The sequence below is a fragment of the Bacillus rossius genome, chromosome 12, assembly GCF_032445375.1.
Source record: "Bacillus rossius redtenbacheri isolate Brsri chromosome 12, Brsri_v3, whole genome shotgun sequence".
NCBI lineage: Eukaryota > Metazoa > Arthropoda > Insecta > Phasmatodea > Bacillidae > Bacillus > Bacillus rossius.
In genome coordinates this window covers 2,572,431-2,589,067 of record NC_086339.1, presented here as the reverse complement: position 1 = coordinate 2,589,067, position 16,637 = coordinate 2,572,431, and the positions used below count along the sequence as shown (strand labels likewise).

The 16,637-nt window shown below is 37.1% G+C and overlaps 1 protein-coding gene across 1 annotated transcript; it reads left to right on the top strand.

Annotated features, from left to right (window-relative positions):
- Positions 1–837: 837 nt before the first annotated feature.
- LOC134537166 (fibronectin-like) lies at positions 838–14,771 on the top strand. Its single transcript, XM_063377425.1, has 11 exons — positions 838–958; positions 3,850–3,920; positions 7,012–7,166; positions 7,291–7,429; positions 7,891–8,187; positions 8,680–8,985; positions 10,900–11,166; positions 11,766–12,050; positions 12,397–12,672; positions 13,103–13,395; positions 14,679–14,771. Coding segments are annotated over exons 1-10 (1,950 nt in total). The 5' UTR covers positions 838–956; the 3' UTR covers positions 13,255–13,395; positions 14,679–14,771.
- The last annotated feature ends 1,866 nt before the right edge of the window (positions 14,772–16,637 follow it).

The window sequence follows — 16,637 nt, the reverse complement described above, 5'->3', positions numbered from 1 at the left end:
TATTGGTCTTATGCAAACCCATGTAGAGAGACATCAGCACTGTTACAGTATAGTATCTATACTAACACAAGTGGAGGAGGAAAGATAGCGCGAATTCTTGTGATTGCCTTTTTGCACAACCAAGGTACCATGTGTCATCACTCAGGCAGTGTTCCAACTGCTGTCTGTGGTGCTACCACCTCAGCATTGCTTGTGATCCACAGAACTCATATAGATGATAAGGAGACAGTTTTAAAACAAATCGTGTATATCTGTTAAAAAAAACATTGTGATAACAAAGTTCCATTGTTAAATACGCAGATAAATTTCAATATTTATTTCGAAACCGTCTATAAGGGCATTCGTGCTAATCAAAACACTTGAAATAAAAAACTTAAAACTAATTTAAAAAAAAAGCACACGCTCTTTTCAGTTGGCAACACATTTGTTGTGAGGGACCCTTATCTTGTTGTGTATTTGCGAGAATGAGGTGATTCTTTTATGTACTTTTTATGTTCCTTTTCGAAGGAATATGAATATGGTCTAGGATCCTATCCTGATATCTGTGTATGTGTATGCCCTGTATTAATTTTGCTCCCGCTTAACCGAACTCAAATAAGTTCTATCAAGGCATTTTTCATCTCCTAGGCTTGACTTTAGTATAGTTTGTAATTTTTTTTTACAGAATATTCGCATTTTAAAACTTTATACATTTCTGGAAAAAATAGGCCTGGAAGTGATATTACTCGGAAAGATATGATAATCACTTTCAGTGAATCGTCAAGACATTGCAACTGCCCAGCTATCTGCTGGGTGCTCAAGTCTGAGATAACAGAATCAAGTGTAAGAACAACCAGCACTGCCCAAGTGGCGACAGAACTGAGCAGAGACAAGTATAAAAAACGGTGAAGATGGCTCAGTTGTTACAGTAGCTTCTTTTCGTGCAACACGTGCTTCGCTACAGTTAATTCGCAAACATGTGAGTGTTGGTGTTCATTCTCTTTAATATGTGAAAATTGAAATGTATAACGTACATCAGAACAATTTTTCAATAAGCATTAGATAAAAAAAAAATTCTTTGGATTCTGTTGTTAAAACTTAAAAATAATTTTCGTTATGTGTCCATACGAGATATTATTATCACCATGATGATAAATAATGGTTAGAGACCGGAAAAATTCGCGAATTCATTTCGCGATAAGCTAAAATACAAATAGTTATACCTCAGTGCTGCCTCTGCCATTGGCTCAAAACTCACCTGGATAACTCTGGGCCAATGAGAAACGCCCGACCATGGCTTTATCGAATCACAGGCTGCTACGTTGGGACGTATCACAAGACAGCAGCCAATGAGTGGGTGGCATTTGACTGAGTGTACGTAGAACTATGGAGTTCATCCTGCAGGTCATTGAACCCGCGAATTTTTCCGGTCCCTACTAATGGTTTGAAATATATTCTTATTCCTCGTGAATGTAAGTCGAAAAATAACTAAGGGGCCTGATTCTAGATCCCTGAGCCAATAAAATAATATATTAAAATACATAAAATTTTAATGTTATCTATGCATATAAAAATTAACTCCTATTTCTCCTGGTCATGCTATAACTTGAGAACGGCTTTACCGATTTCATTCATCTTTTTTTTAAACTTTTTAATACTTCGTAGAAGGTTCTTACATTAAAAAATTAAGGAAATTGCGCAGAAACTTAGAAAATTTAAGCAAACTTAACGACTACCTTTATTATAAACTTTTTAAATGTAACCTTAGCCCCAGCGTGATATACTCTTTGCTCTTTGGAAGGCGTTCGAACAGCTCATTCAGCACTCAAATTGCCGTTGAACATGCAAGTTAATGAAACTCCAACTTGCAACCTTTCGAGGAATTCTGCGATGGCCAAAGTGTTGCAGCAAAGCGGATTAATCGTTTGGGATGAATGCACGATGGCACACAAAAAATCTTTGGCGGCATTAGACCGCACAATGAAAGATTTACGAAACAACCAAAACCTGTTTGGTGGAGCGATGATTCTATTGGCAGGTGATTTTCGACAAAAATTGTCAGTAATGCCTCGATCAACGCCAGCCGATGAACTTAATGAATGTTTGAAGTCGTCCATTTTATGGAAATACGTCAAGACACTAAAATTAAATATGTATATGCGAGTCGTGTTGCAAACTGATGAATCTGGTGATTTTCTAAACAATTGCTCGATATTGGTAATGGCAAAATTCCTGTTGACACATCGTCTGGATACATCACATTCCCTGCAAATTTTTGTCAATTTACTGAATCAAATACCGAACTCATCGAGATGGTTTTCCCAAACATTGCTGAAAATTACAAAAATCAAGTTTGGTAGTGAACGTGTTATATTGGCTAAAAAAAAAGTTGGTGTCAACGAAATGAATTTTCAAATTCAAAGTAAGATAGCTGGTGAATTGATGACATACAAATCGGTTGATTCCGTTACTAACCAAGATGATGATGTCAACTATCCAACGGAATTCTTCAATTACTTGGAATTTCCCGGATTACCACCTCATAATCTGCAACTAAAAATTGGAACGGTAATCATAATGGTACGAAACATAAACCAGCCACGTCTTTGTAATGGCACTCGGCTTGCGGTGAAGAAATTAATGAACAACGTCATCAAAGCCACAATTTTAAAAGGGAAGTATAAAGGCGAAGACGTTTTGATTCCACGCATCCCTATGATTCCGAACGACATGCCATTCGACTTTAAACGGGGACAATTTCCTGTGCGGCTAGCATTTGCAATGTCAATTAATAAATCGCAAGGGCAGTCAAGTGTTTGTGGCATTAATCATGAAAATCCATGTTTTTCACATGGCCAACTGTATGTCGCCTGTTCCCGTGTCTTAAAACCATCAGCATTATATAATTTACGCGCCAGGAAATAAAACTAACAATGTTGTGTATCAGTAAGCATTACAATAAACAATATGTTATAGAGATAATAACAAATTACAAACATATACAATATCCAAATATACAACAGTATAAATAATTATTATTAGTATAGTATTGCAGCTTGAATTTAATGATAGGACAACGTCTGTCGGGTCAGCTAGTAATGAAATAAAAATACATCAAATGAAGCATTTTTTATCTAAACCAGCTCAAATTAATTTTTTGAAGAATTATTTTTTTATTCTTATGTATTTTCTATTACCTCACGAATCAGCTCCAAACCACTCCGGCTCAACACAATTTAAATTTCTTAAAAATTTGCATTTCACATCGAAAACAGTTCAATCCAAGTTTTCACTTAGTTATTATTATTAAATTATCATGATGGATTAGCAAAATTTTATTATTAATATTTTTAACTTTTATGTGTATTAAATTTTTATTTTAAAACTTTTAAAACTAAATAAGCATTATTAAATTAATGTTTATTACATTCACCAGAATAATACAAAGAAATTGTTTTCCTAAAATTAACAAATTTCCTTCATCTATCTGTCTCGGTTATAATATTTTTTGGTAAGGGGTCAATTCTTTGCCAAAAGAGGAGACCGAAAACAAGACCAACAATGTATAAGCATAGTGCTCTCTTTATATCTCTTTGGCCAAGTACCTTTTCTATGTCCTTTTCGCGTCAGAATCGCTTCACAACAATATTTCACGAAAACGTTGCATTATAATCCAGTCTTCAAATTTTACTCTCATCGCGCCCAAATAATTTTCACTTCAAAAATTCTTAACAGTGAGAATTTTTCTCAACTTCTTTAAAATTTCCTGTAAACGAATGAAGTAGTTTTAGTATTAATGCCTCAATTATTTTAGTTTATGATGTTTAGAAACGAATGTTAAAACATTCATAATTTGGTTTTGTTTCACAGGTTGTTGTTGATTGTATTCTCTTCACTGGCATGTCTTCAAGCAGCAGTTCATGGTCTTAACAACTGCACAGGTAAAAGTTGTTAAACCTTTATGTGTTCAATTTAATACAATAAGGAAAATATTTGTGGCAAAATATGATTTTAAATTAATACTATGAAAATTAAACTAGCATTGTTGATATGATTTCAATAAAATAGAAAATTGACTTATATAATTGGTTTAAGATAAACGTAATATTATAGAAATCTCGTCGTTTAAGAATACATTTATTTATTTGGTAAATAAAAACTGGTTTCGAACTACTTCACCAAACAAGTGTGTGTCTAAAGTTGGTTAGTGACAGTTAAAAATACAGTTTGTTTACTAAGAGGTTTCTAACTTATTCCACGAAATAAAAAAATAAGATGTATGTGTTAAAGAAACTGCATCGCGTTAAATTTTAGTGTTATTCAAACAATTTTGTAGTGAGACGATTAATATACATATATATTGAGCAATACAAAGTCTTATAAAAAAAGTATTTTCAAACAAGTAGCTATAACACAATTATTTTGACAATGATTTTCAATTTGGAATTTTCTGGAATTGTAACCACGCCTTTGGCAAACAAACAAGAAGCTTAGGTGATAACTGTTACTAACTCTGTTCCGTGATGAATAAAAATTCCATAAATACAAAAAAAAAGACAAGTGAACTGATAATAACGCACCACACAACATTTTACCTGGACATGTTGTTCTTCGACACTGACGAAAAAATAACATCTACACAATAAAGGGATCAAGTTTATGTGGTCCGTGCACTTTGCATTCACAGTTAAGACAAGGAACAACATACAATGAAATAAAAGTCCTTCAATGACCTAGTTAAAAATTGATATGAAGTGAAAAATCTTAAATACAACCATGTTCTTAAGTCAGTTAACATCCCACCCACCCAAATATACCATATATCAATTATCCCAGTGGCAGAGGTTAAGTTTTGAGATGGGTCTGGTAATGAGGCCTTGTTGTGTATGTGGCTGAGCCACGAGTACAATATTAACAGAGCTTAAAAAATCTCATGTACGCCCAATTCACCAGCGAAGAAGGGGCAAGTAACATTTTTGAACTAACACCAGTTTGTTGGGAGTCAAATTTGCTACAGTCTTCATCCTCTTTCTCCGCTCGCAGGCAGCAGGCTAAACTAAGCAGCTCGCCGCAGAAGCCTCCATTTTGGTAGATAATAAAGTGGTATTCTCGTCAATTCCTCTTTAGGCAAGATGTGTGGAGGTCAAAGTTTGAGAAGGCCACATGGGGTAAGAGCGGTGAAGTAATCTGGATCTTTTGACAGTGGATCAAATGACGTAATATTAAAACCGCCCTGACTTCGTTAGTGAACCTATGACCGTACTTAAATGTGCCTTAACGATTTTCACCCCTTTCTCCTACAGGCTTAAGAGTTGAGTTGCAACTAGGGGGTAGAATTGACATTTTATAACTTGGTTGCCCAAGTCACTGGTGGTAGTGGCATTATTAGATGACTTATCAACACGCGATTGCTGAAGCTTTAACTAAGGTTTTGTCGCCAAAAAAATTCAACAAACAATGACTGAAGTTATCTCTGTTGGATTCATGTCGTGTCATTAACCTGCATTGTAGCCATAAATACTTTGGTGGAAATTTAGGAATGAAATTCAGGTGTATGGTTTTTAGTTGTGAAGCACATAAACAGAAATATGCAGGAAAGTTTTGAGCCATTGTTTTGGCATATTGTTCAACATAACCCATTCTCTACTTTAATAAATGATTTGGTTTGTATTATTTGTTTAGCAGAGAGATGCCTCATCATCGGAATCACTGGAAGCGAAAACGGATCTCATAAATCCTGCTGATGTTGACTAACAATGTCCCTGCTATAAACGATTCAAATATCTCGCTGCAGCGTCGAAAGCGAAAGCTGAGGACCCAGGTGCAGCATGACCTTGTGGAGTTGGTCGATGTTCATTTGTATTTTCTAGAAAGAAGAATGGGATGCTTCGGTTGTTACGACAACATGCTTACCGTTAACCCATGGGAATAATACCCCCACATCTGATTAAAGGTTTTAATTTTTTGAGAGAAGCTAATTTTATTTGCATTTTGCACAGGAAGAAATACAACACTGTAAACCAGGTCCGAGTTGTTTATACCTATATTAAGAATGCTGCTTGAAGAGCTAACCTAACCTCACCTAATGCTCACTTGAAGAGCACCACTAGAGCGCTCCTTTGAAACAAGTTACCCTTGATGAAGAACAAGCATAATGATGTTATCATTTTGATTTTATAGAACAGGAGTCAGGTCCACATAACATTCCAGTTAGAGAAGTCAGTTACCCTATCATTTCTTATGACCCATTGTTCATGAGTCGTTGAAACCCAACCTCCCACATAAAAAAGATAAAAAAACATTAAAATTCCTAATTATATGCTTTACACATTCTTGCTTTTACTGAAAATAGGAATTTTTTTAAAAGGTGGGGTACCCTTGCGGGTGCCCCTTAAAAAAAGCCATCAATTTATTAAAACACGGGTACACACAGAGGCACACGATACACTGAAACATGGGCACAGAGGCCGAGGTGGCGACACGTATGAAGGTATGACATCCAGACCCATCTGACGTCACAGGTCGCTGAGGGTCTAGCTGCTTGTTGAGTCGGTGTTCCAAGTCTGTAGTCAGTCAACGTCAGGAGGAGGAGCCGTGCCGGCAATGAGGCAGCACGAAAAACAGGAATAAATCACCGCACACTGTTGCTGTATTACTCAACGTCTTTGTTTTCTTAATGAAACAGTTTTAAAGTTATAATTATATTTTCTTTTGATTAACAAACAACACGAATCATCAGGGCAACTATATTGCATTAATTTTGCATATTAATACTTGTGCATTCAACTGCAACTAGCAGAACTTTATAAAACCTGGGATCATTCAGATGCTGGTACTGAAGTATGTTAGGGATATCTGTAGACATGTTAAAAAAATTTAATGTTATTCTACCTCTATTGGTATTCTTTCCAGTGAAGCATATCCAACAAAGAAATACAGGGATTTCCCTGCCACTAGGTGTTCAAATAGTAAAGAATGTGAAATGTGGGGGGTTAGTCAAAATCCAACCAACTTTTTTAATATGTTGCGCAGTGCCGGAGGCGGTGACCAACCTGAGAGCACACAACACCACCTCCACCACGACCCTCCTGACCTGGGACCCGCCGGCCTCCACCGCCTGCCTGGACCACTACAGGCTGAGGCACTGCTCCTTCCTCGACGTCATGGACACCCAGTGTGTCTTCAAGGTACGACAACTACCCTCGCCCTTGCAAAGTAGTTGTTGAACAGAGTCGTCTAGTGAAACAGTGTGGACCCTGAGGCAGGCGCACGGAAGAGACTTGTCTATGTTGTTTACTGTTGCCGTCGAAGGCCGTGACGCTGCCCTTGAACGCCACGAGCTACGAGGTAGAGCAGCTCGAGCCATGCAGAGACAACCTCATATGGCTGCACTCTGTGGGCGCGGGGGGAGAGAACCAGGCTGGCCTCCTCGTGCACACAGGCAGTGGCGGTGAGTGACTTCCCCAGGGAACAAGTATTTGTTACAAATGCACGATGACATAGATATTCTTTAGCCTTAAGATCATTACTAATAAAATATTCAATTTTCAAGTGCTTTGGTACTTACAGAAGGAAATAATGTAGGTATTATAATGTCCAAATTTCTTCAGAAATACTATTTTGGAACTACATTCGTAAAATTATAAGGAAAATAATTTAAGTATGATTGGATTATACATAATTTAAATAGGCAAATTATTTTTAATCCAGTATCTACTGACTTAGTGTGGGATTCAAGATTTAATAGGAAACCAGAGGTGCATTGTTATAACAGGTATACCTGAAAAGACCACCAAATGCATGTACATCAAGAAGGAAGGTACTCACAAAGTGTCGTTATTGCAAAAAAAAAAAAAAAAAAAAAAGTTTCTGCAATGTGCTTGTCATTGTACGCCTTGCATGTTCTCACAGACCCGCCAAGAGTGGACCGGTTCTCCGTGAGCGAAGTGAATGCCACTTACATCGTCTTGGATTGGGACCTCCCCGTTGGCTACAATGAGAATTGCTGCCCCGGGTTCAGGGTATGCTACTTGGCCGAGGGCGAAGAGAGAGAGATCTGCAGTTACACCAATAAGAACACAATCTCCACAGAGAACATGGCCCTCCTGTCCCCGTGCACGGAGTACAACGTCAGCGTGGTTACCATCGACGGTAGCTTCGCCACCGACAGCAAGACTTCTGCGAAGTCCCTCCTCTCTGTCGTCACAGGTACGAGTCTCTTACTTCCAAGAGTTATACTCTTCTAACTGCCAGGAGACCCAGATGTAGCATGAAATGGAATCATGAGTAAAAAATTAGTTTATTACATGATTCAGCTACCTTAAACCTTTTTTTAACTTAAAACTAAAACAATGATATGCACTGTATAGAGAAAAATCTAAATATAGAAGAAATATAGGTAAGAATTTACACATGGTTTGTGTTGCCAAATTTTGAAAAAATACCAAAAAAAAAAAAAAACCAACATAAACCTTATATTATTTTTTTTTTCCTTTTCTTCTCTTGCTTTAAAAGTCGTGTCATTAAATATTTTACTTTTATCATTATCTTTTGCTACTTACTGCTAAGAAATGGAATGCTTACTACTTAAAGTATATTAACAATGAATTTTCAACATACATATAAAATTTTGTTTTACTTTCGAAAAATTCCAATCTTGAATGAGAAACTTGTGCCGATAAGAAATAATTTACTGTGCAGCTCCTCAGATGCCCAGCATCGTCGCCACGGAGGTGCGGAACCAGACCGCCGGCCTGTCCTGGCGAGAGCCCGACGCGCTCAGCATGTCCTGCGCCACCGGGTACCAGGTCACCAACTGCCGCTACCCGGACACCTTCCTGCCGCTCGCCTGCGACGTGGTGTGGTCGGAGGACCTGCCGCCCAACTCCACCTCCGCCACGGTGTCGGGCCTGGGCGGCTGCCGCAGCAACCACGTCTCCGTCAGCCTGGTCGGCCGCAACGGGTACTCCACCTCCAGCCAGGCGGTCGTCCAGGACCGAGACACCGGTGAGCGCATTCATCAGGGCCCGGTGCATTCCCACCAGACGGGGCAGTTCCAAACTCCTCTGCTCGTGTTTCTTGCCGTCAGAGGTTTAAGTATGAAATTGGTAACTCTAATATGTTTTCAGGGCCGCAACTAGAGTCTCTGGCACCCGGGGAATGAATGGATTCATGCACCCAACCACTTCTTTTTTTTGCACGTACCACACCAATAAAGCGGGGGGTCCGGGGGCCCTCCGACGGAAAAATGGTGCTATTTAAGCATTTTCCATACCTACATGTAACAGTTTCTGTGCTACTGTAACTTCCATGCAAAAACTTTTTACCAGTTACCAGTTGTTGCAGGAATTACAATGCAAGCGATTTCGGCGCCCCCACAGCTTTGCACCCGGGGCATATGCCCCGCTTGCCACCCCCCCCCCCCCCAGTTGCGGCCCTGTATGTTTTGATATCCATAGTGTATACACAGCTAGGTTTCAGTCAAATTTAATCCATCACTTGGAATGTATTGTAGGAATTTCTGTACCTTAATCTTTTAAACATGATGAAATAACCAACATGTTAATTCGAAACCCACAATCTTTATTGTATCTGCAACTCCTCCATAGCAGCAACATATGCACAAATATTTTTTTTTATAGAAAATGTTTTTTTCATAAACATTTACCTTTTCCATTAAGCCAAATTTCGTCCCTAAATTTATTCATTTTCTCTGTCCAACTCAAGAATTTAATGTAAGATAGATATTATTTTGTTATTTTGCCCTTATAAAAATGTATCTAATATCATACATCTAAAAATAGTTTCATGATGTTACATGAATGACATGCAACCCCATACTAGTCTTTTTCAGTTCTTGTACTTGCAGTCTTATTGCTCTCATATCACGAAAAGATATACAAATTAGAATTAAACTGATGTATGTACAGCCAAAAAATCAAAGCCACTATATTTTAACTATGTCTTTATTCAAAATATGCTTATCCTAATTTTTCGCTGCAGTAATTAATACACAATCTCGTGGAAGACAAAATACTGAAACACATTGAATGCTGAAGATATTATGACAAGTAAAATTGTTATAGATATAATATATACAATGAATTTCATATATTTTAAATGATCTTTGCAAATATACTAGCTTTGTTGGATATGAAAACCACGTACATTTTGCTAGGGAACCGGCAGTAGGTTGATATTTTGTGATGCCTTAGTTCTCAGTATGATGGCCACAAGTAGCTATGCCGTGTTTGGTGTATGATGATTTACTTCACATTGTTATGCACAGTAGATTATAGTGATGGCACTTCTAAAATTATGCGGGCTTTGAACAACTTGTGTACTGACTAATTGCTAATAAATTTCAGCAATGCCATGGTGGTGGGTTTTAACCTGGGACCTTTGGTATGTGAACCTAATGCCTAAACAAACACGACCACCAAGGACCTTAAGTCCACAGTTGTGGAACACCTGATTTTCCTCAGAGAGAAGTTCAGAGGTAGTCTCGTATTGAATTCCGAAGTCTTCCGGTTAAGGTACAACACAACAACTAGTCATGAACCAAGAGAGGATGTGATGAAATACCCATCCCAGTTGGAAATCATACCCGAAACCTTTGCTCATCAACCTGCAGTCCTAACAACTGAACCAAATGGTAGATTGTTGTAAACTTTTACAATCTAAATTACTGACGATATTATTAATGATCTTTAAAAATATCTAGATGTCACTCGGCAAAGTTATTTTTTTTGGTGTTTGACAGTAATCAAGTGTTTTACTAGTACATTCTAAATCAATGCTTTGAAATGAAAATGTTCTTTGAATATATTTAATTGCAGTCAACTGTTAAGTTATTTAGTGATTTCATTGCTAAGCTGGTGTTTGGTATATTAAGTTGTTAAATGAAATTGTTCTCTGCAGAAATCCCAGTTCCATCGATCATAAGTGTCATACCTACGACAAGCTTGCTTGATATTTACTACGAGGTTCTGCCGGACTGCGTAACCGCATATAGTATATGCTGGGGCATGGAAGACAGGGCAGAGACATGTCGCAACACCAGCAAATCATACGGAACCACCTTCCGAGGTCTCAGCCTGGACCCCTGCTCCAACTACACGTTGAACGTTACTGCATTTGGCTGGAATGGCAAGTCCTCCAGGAACTTCACCACCACCTTCTCCACAGGTTGGTCTCCAAGCGGTACACACAAATTAACAGTCCGACATGGCTTATATGATCAATTTTTTAAATCAACTGTTGATATAAACCACTTCTTGTAACGTGAAAATGAATACATTTGTCTTCGCTGCAGTATTCTCACAGTTAAGTTTGCCACATATGATAATAAGAAGTTATCTTACTTAAAATATCATCAAAAATTCCATTAGAAACTTATAGATACTAGCTATAGTTTACTTCAGTTTATGTGCAAACCAATAATATATTGCATTCCATCATCCAACTTTATTATCTTTTCAACAGTGTAATGTTATTTTTGGCTCGACGTTTGCCTAAAGGTGACTTAACGCATGACATTTCTATTTATGTTTCATTCAGTGAATGCCTATAGTATATTAGAATCAAGGATTCTGTGGATGTAGTTGAAACTGTCCCTAATTATATTGTAAAATATTGCAATGTTCATATTCTCTACAAAATATGTTACATATTTTTGTGAAAATGTTGTGTTAGTATTAAGTTTAGCTGAAGTCAGGATGTTTCAATCAAGTGTTTATTTGGTGTATAGATGAAGTAAATTTGTATATTTTTCCTCGTGGAAGCAGGTCCGGATAGTGCCCCTAGCCTCTCCGTTCAGCAGCTGACGCCTCACTCGGCGCTGCTGACGTGGGGGTCGTCGCCATCTGCCCAGAAGTGCGGCCTCAGCTATGACATCCACGTGTACGGCCATATCTCCGGGAATGCCCGGATCCAAGTGCCGATCAACGACACCAGCTACAACATCACAGGCCTCAACGCCTGCACCCAATACATAGCCTCCTTCTACACCCGTAGCTTCGGCGTCTCCTCGTCCGACACAACAGAAATAGTTTTCCGCACTCAGCTGGGAGGTACGTTGTGGTTTGTCTTAGTGCCCACTCTGCATTCATGGCTTTTTCAAGCCTGCGGAATAACAGTAACTTAACCGAGATTTGTTGGGAAGGCTTGACATATCAACCTCGATTAATTTTTTTTTGGTTTCCATGTTGCTTTTGTGACCAGTACTCATATTTATCCTTAATGTCGGTGTTGCATTTCTACTTATGTTTTGTATTAACTACTGTAATCACTGTAAATATATCAAATCACAATAATTAAAAAATAATTTTTTGTTGATAATCCTGATTACGAGATCTCTGAAAAACATGATAAGGCTAATTGCACTCGGGAGCTATTGTTTGAATTTTTTGATTTCAGAATTGCAGCCGATTAAACAAGATTTGACATTCGATTACATAAACAGCGATATGATTTTAATGACTTTTGTGGGGATTCCCTCAAATGAATGGGACTGCATAAGCACATACATCACTTGCTGGCGGGAGGTGGCAGTACCCCAGGAGCATCAAGAGTGCAGTAGTACCACCACATGGGACACAACTGCTTTAAAGGCTTGTGTGAATTACACCTTTGTGGCGAATGTGACCACAAATTCTCAGCAAACTGTGTCTGGTTCTACCACATTCATGCTAGGTAGGTCTAAGTAAGAATTATTATTTTCGAAATTTTCTACAACGGGGTTTGGTATTCATTATGTGACCCAGTAAAAACCTGTAAAACATAAAGATATTTAAACGATTTTGATTTCATGGTTGTAGAAAATAAGTCTTAAAATGAAAGGCCCTAAATTACGAGGTGCTAGGAAGCAGTGTGTACCTTTTTTATTCTTATATTACAGCATGCATGACATTTATTTACAGTGATTAGCAACACGTTCATTTATGTCGCACCTTTTTTCATTATGTATTACAGAGGTAATAATCATAAAAGAGTAATAGGACATGTAGAATAATATTTTTTTTCGAGGAAACCTGCCTCATTGTGTTTCATTGCTGATACTAGCGAGGTTTGCCTTGCTGGGTTCAGCCGCACAGTGTATCAGTGATTGGTCCACTTGATACAGGTCCGAAGAAGGTCACCAACGTGAAGGTGGTCGAGGATGCTGGATCGAGGATAGTCAATGTGTCGTGGACGAATCCCCACAACAATGGCCTGTGCACAGAGTACATCCAGGTCACGACTGCAAGGGACGATTTGACAAGATTTCTGTGGTGAAGATAGCTGGAGATGCGACATCGATCACACTGACCAACCTGACAATGTGCACCACATACCTCATCAAGGTCAAGCCTGTGGCCAGTTTCATCGACTCCATGAGCGATTACCTCATCAGTTACACCACCAGTTGCGACAATGGTTAGTTGTTAGGTGATTCATATTCAGTAATATAGTTTCCTTTCTTCAACCTTTAGGGCTACTTAAACGTTCAAGATTGAGAGGCTTCTTGCCTACTATAGGCTATTGGCAAAAAAGTTATCTTTTTTGGTATGGATGGGAATAACAAAGTGGACATCCTGAAAGACTGTAAACAGTTTAACAATATAGAATAAAAGCATTAGCATCCTTTTTCAGAATAAACCATAGTATTTTGAATCTGTTATTTCACTTTTCTGCGATGCCTTCTTTTCTATTTGAACATCTGTCATAATTATTGGTTCAACTGGTGCGAAAATTTAATAGCACATAGGCTGCAAATTTTTCTTATTTGGATAGAGACATACAATAGATACACATAATTAAATATATTCTGGCTCCATTGGCAAAATGGCAGGTTTTGAATCATCTCATCTGGATGTGCCAGTAAATAAATGTGATTGCAACATAATGTTGTTCATGCATGTAAATATATACACCCCGGGCTTCATCGATGATGTATTGACCTGTGTTTTGATAGAAGCAAACTTTATGCTGCATAGGGAATACACCCATCACACCTGAACAGAAGCAAACTCTATTGGATTGAACTAGCTGATCGGAGTTCTTTTCTGCACCTAAGATACTATTCACAAAGCAGTTTTCCCTTTATTACTGGAGCCTGATTATAATTTGGCATGGTTATTAAAGTGAAACTTCTTTGCACATGATGAAAGTAAAATTTCCAAGCCAAATTTTAATGCAATATTTTCGTAAAACATTGTTTTGATATGTCTGACACGAAAATGCAGAGAATATTTACTTGAACAAAGTTTGCCTCTCTTAAAAAAATAGAAGTAAGAGAGATAGATGAACATAAAATAGGACAGATAAACATTTAACTGCTCACAATTACAAAATAAGATGAAATAAGCAGCATTTCAAATGGCTATTACAATAGCAAAAGTGTTATGTTTCTTTTTTGTTATTGTGATGAAAAATTTCTGAAAATACAAACTCTAAATATATAACTAGTGTTTGATATTAGGGAACAAAAAAAGGTGATAAAAATATTAAGTTTTCCATTTAACTTTTACATCTATGCATAGAAATATTTACTTGAACCAATAGGTACATAAAGTTTGATTCTTTTCATTTGCTGAACTATTATTTTAAGAGACAAGCCAATGTATACAGTGTATTATTAATATAGTACATTTCCTCTAATTAATGTTACGGATTTATTTTTCTTTAAGTTTAAACTTAGTTTTGTCTATTTTTACCAGATGCTGCATCATTGTCCTGAAGACACACTCTTCTGATTATTTTTTGTTGTAACAATTTATAAAATAAAAATAAGCTTATCTAGAATAACATAATGTGAGTATGTAATTTATTTTTAATCCCTTGTCAGTAAATATTATAAATAAAAAAATAAAATACTGTTCCTTGTATATTACCAACGGTAAATAGTGCATGACGATTACTTAATAGACAGACAAACAAAATTGAGCCACTGATCCCAGAAAGGAAAATTTTTAAATGAAAACTTTCTAAACCCACCACCTATTTATTAAGTGATCAAATGTTCATAATAAACATAATACAAGAAAGTTCTATAATTTCTCAAGGGTTATAAGAAAAACGAGAATAAAATAAAAATATTTTAAAGGTAATCATAAAAATAGTAATAATCATATTTTACATCTCACATACATTTGAGTTATTTAATTTAAAATGTGCATGAAAAAGATCTTGTATAAATAAAACCATCTTTCCGGAAGTAAAAAAGCACATTAAAATGTCTTTTTGACAAATGACCACCCATTTTAATCTTATTTAATTAATGTATGCATACATCTTTAGAACATGTAATTAATGCACCGATTATTAGAGTTAATAGAATATCCAAGATAATAAGACGGGTTTCCCTTTATTTGGTCAGTTAATTTACTGGAAGTTTAAATTTGTCACAATAAACTTTTTTTTTTTTGAGACAGAACCATTCTGCTCGCCCTACTATTTTCTTTCATCCAAGTTCTTTGTCTTTCTACCCTTTTTTTTTCCTAAAGAGTTCCGAGAAACCATTCTTCCAGGCCTGGTGCAGCCAGCCCATGTCTGGGTACCAGGAGCTGGTTGTCGATGTCACGCGGTGACACCTGTCACGCTGTCAGCAGCAGGCCGCGGTATTCACTTAGCTCCGGTCTGAACGGAGAGGTACCGTCACTCGGGAAGCCTACTATTCACTCGTCCTTCTGGACATACCCGAATACTCACGTTGGCAAGCCTTATTTTCACGGAAGAGAGATCCAAACCCGAAGTTCCCCGAAGTTCATGCTAGCTTTTTTTTCCGTACCACAACAGTGTATTTATTTGAGGGAAACCGTTTACATGATTTCACAGTATCTTTAATATAGCTATCCTAACCAAGTCAACCGTCCACAATGTTTTAAAGTATTTATAATGTAGCTAACCTAACCTAATTGATCATTAGTTATCATGAGTTGTATATTTATTTACAATGAACCAAAAAAAAAAAAAAAAAAAAACAACAACCGAAGATGCACGATTGGGCGTTTGGCTCTCTCTTCTGTTGAAAGAAGGCTTGCCAACGAGAGTATTCGGGCATGTCCAGAAGGTAGAGTGAATCGTAGGCTTCCCACCGTCACTCACACTCGACAGTACCCCCTTGACCTTTCGATAACTCCCGTACACCCCTGCCAATGACAGCAGCTGACTCCCGTACCTGCACCCCTGCCAATGACAGCAGATCCTATTGTCTACCCGAAATAATGATGTATGAATCTGTTGCAATGATTTTAAATGGGCTCGTCAAAATCTTACACGAGTTAAAAAAATTTTTTTGACATTTTATCCATGGTGGATTATATACACATACACACACACATTCATTCCATTAAATTTATAAATGAGAAGATCTTTAAAACTTTTTGCACCAATGCTATCTTAAAAAACTAAATAACGATATCACGAAATTTTGTTAAATAGTGCATTGTATAGTCAAAAAGTTAATCAAAAAATAAATATTACTAGTAATAAGAAGTAATGAAAATTTTAAACTTAAAATTCTAGTACAAAATCACTTCAATTATGTATAAAAAATAATTCTAACAAATAATATCCTGTTAATCTATTATGCATTAGGATAGAGACCTGCAAAATTCGCGGATTCATTGACCTCTAGGATAGACTCCACAGTCCTTTAAATACTCGCGGAAATGACA

Excerpts from the sequence above, each read along its gene's own strand:
- LOC134537166 (XM_063377425.1), top strand. Across the intron at positions 8,188-8,679 it reads CCTCCTCTCTGTCGTCACAG|CTCCTCAGATGCCCAGCATC; the intron begins GTACGAGTCTCT and ends TTTACTGTGCAG. Across the intron at positions 8,986-10,899 it reads CGTCCAGGACCGAGACACCG|AAATCCCAGTTCCATCGATC; the intron begins GTGAGCGCATTC and ends TGTTCTCTGCAG.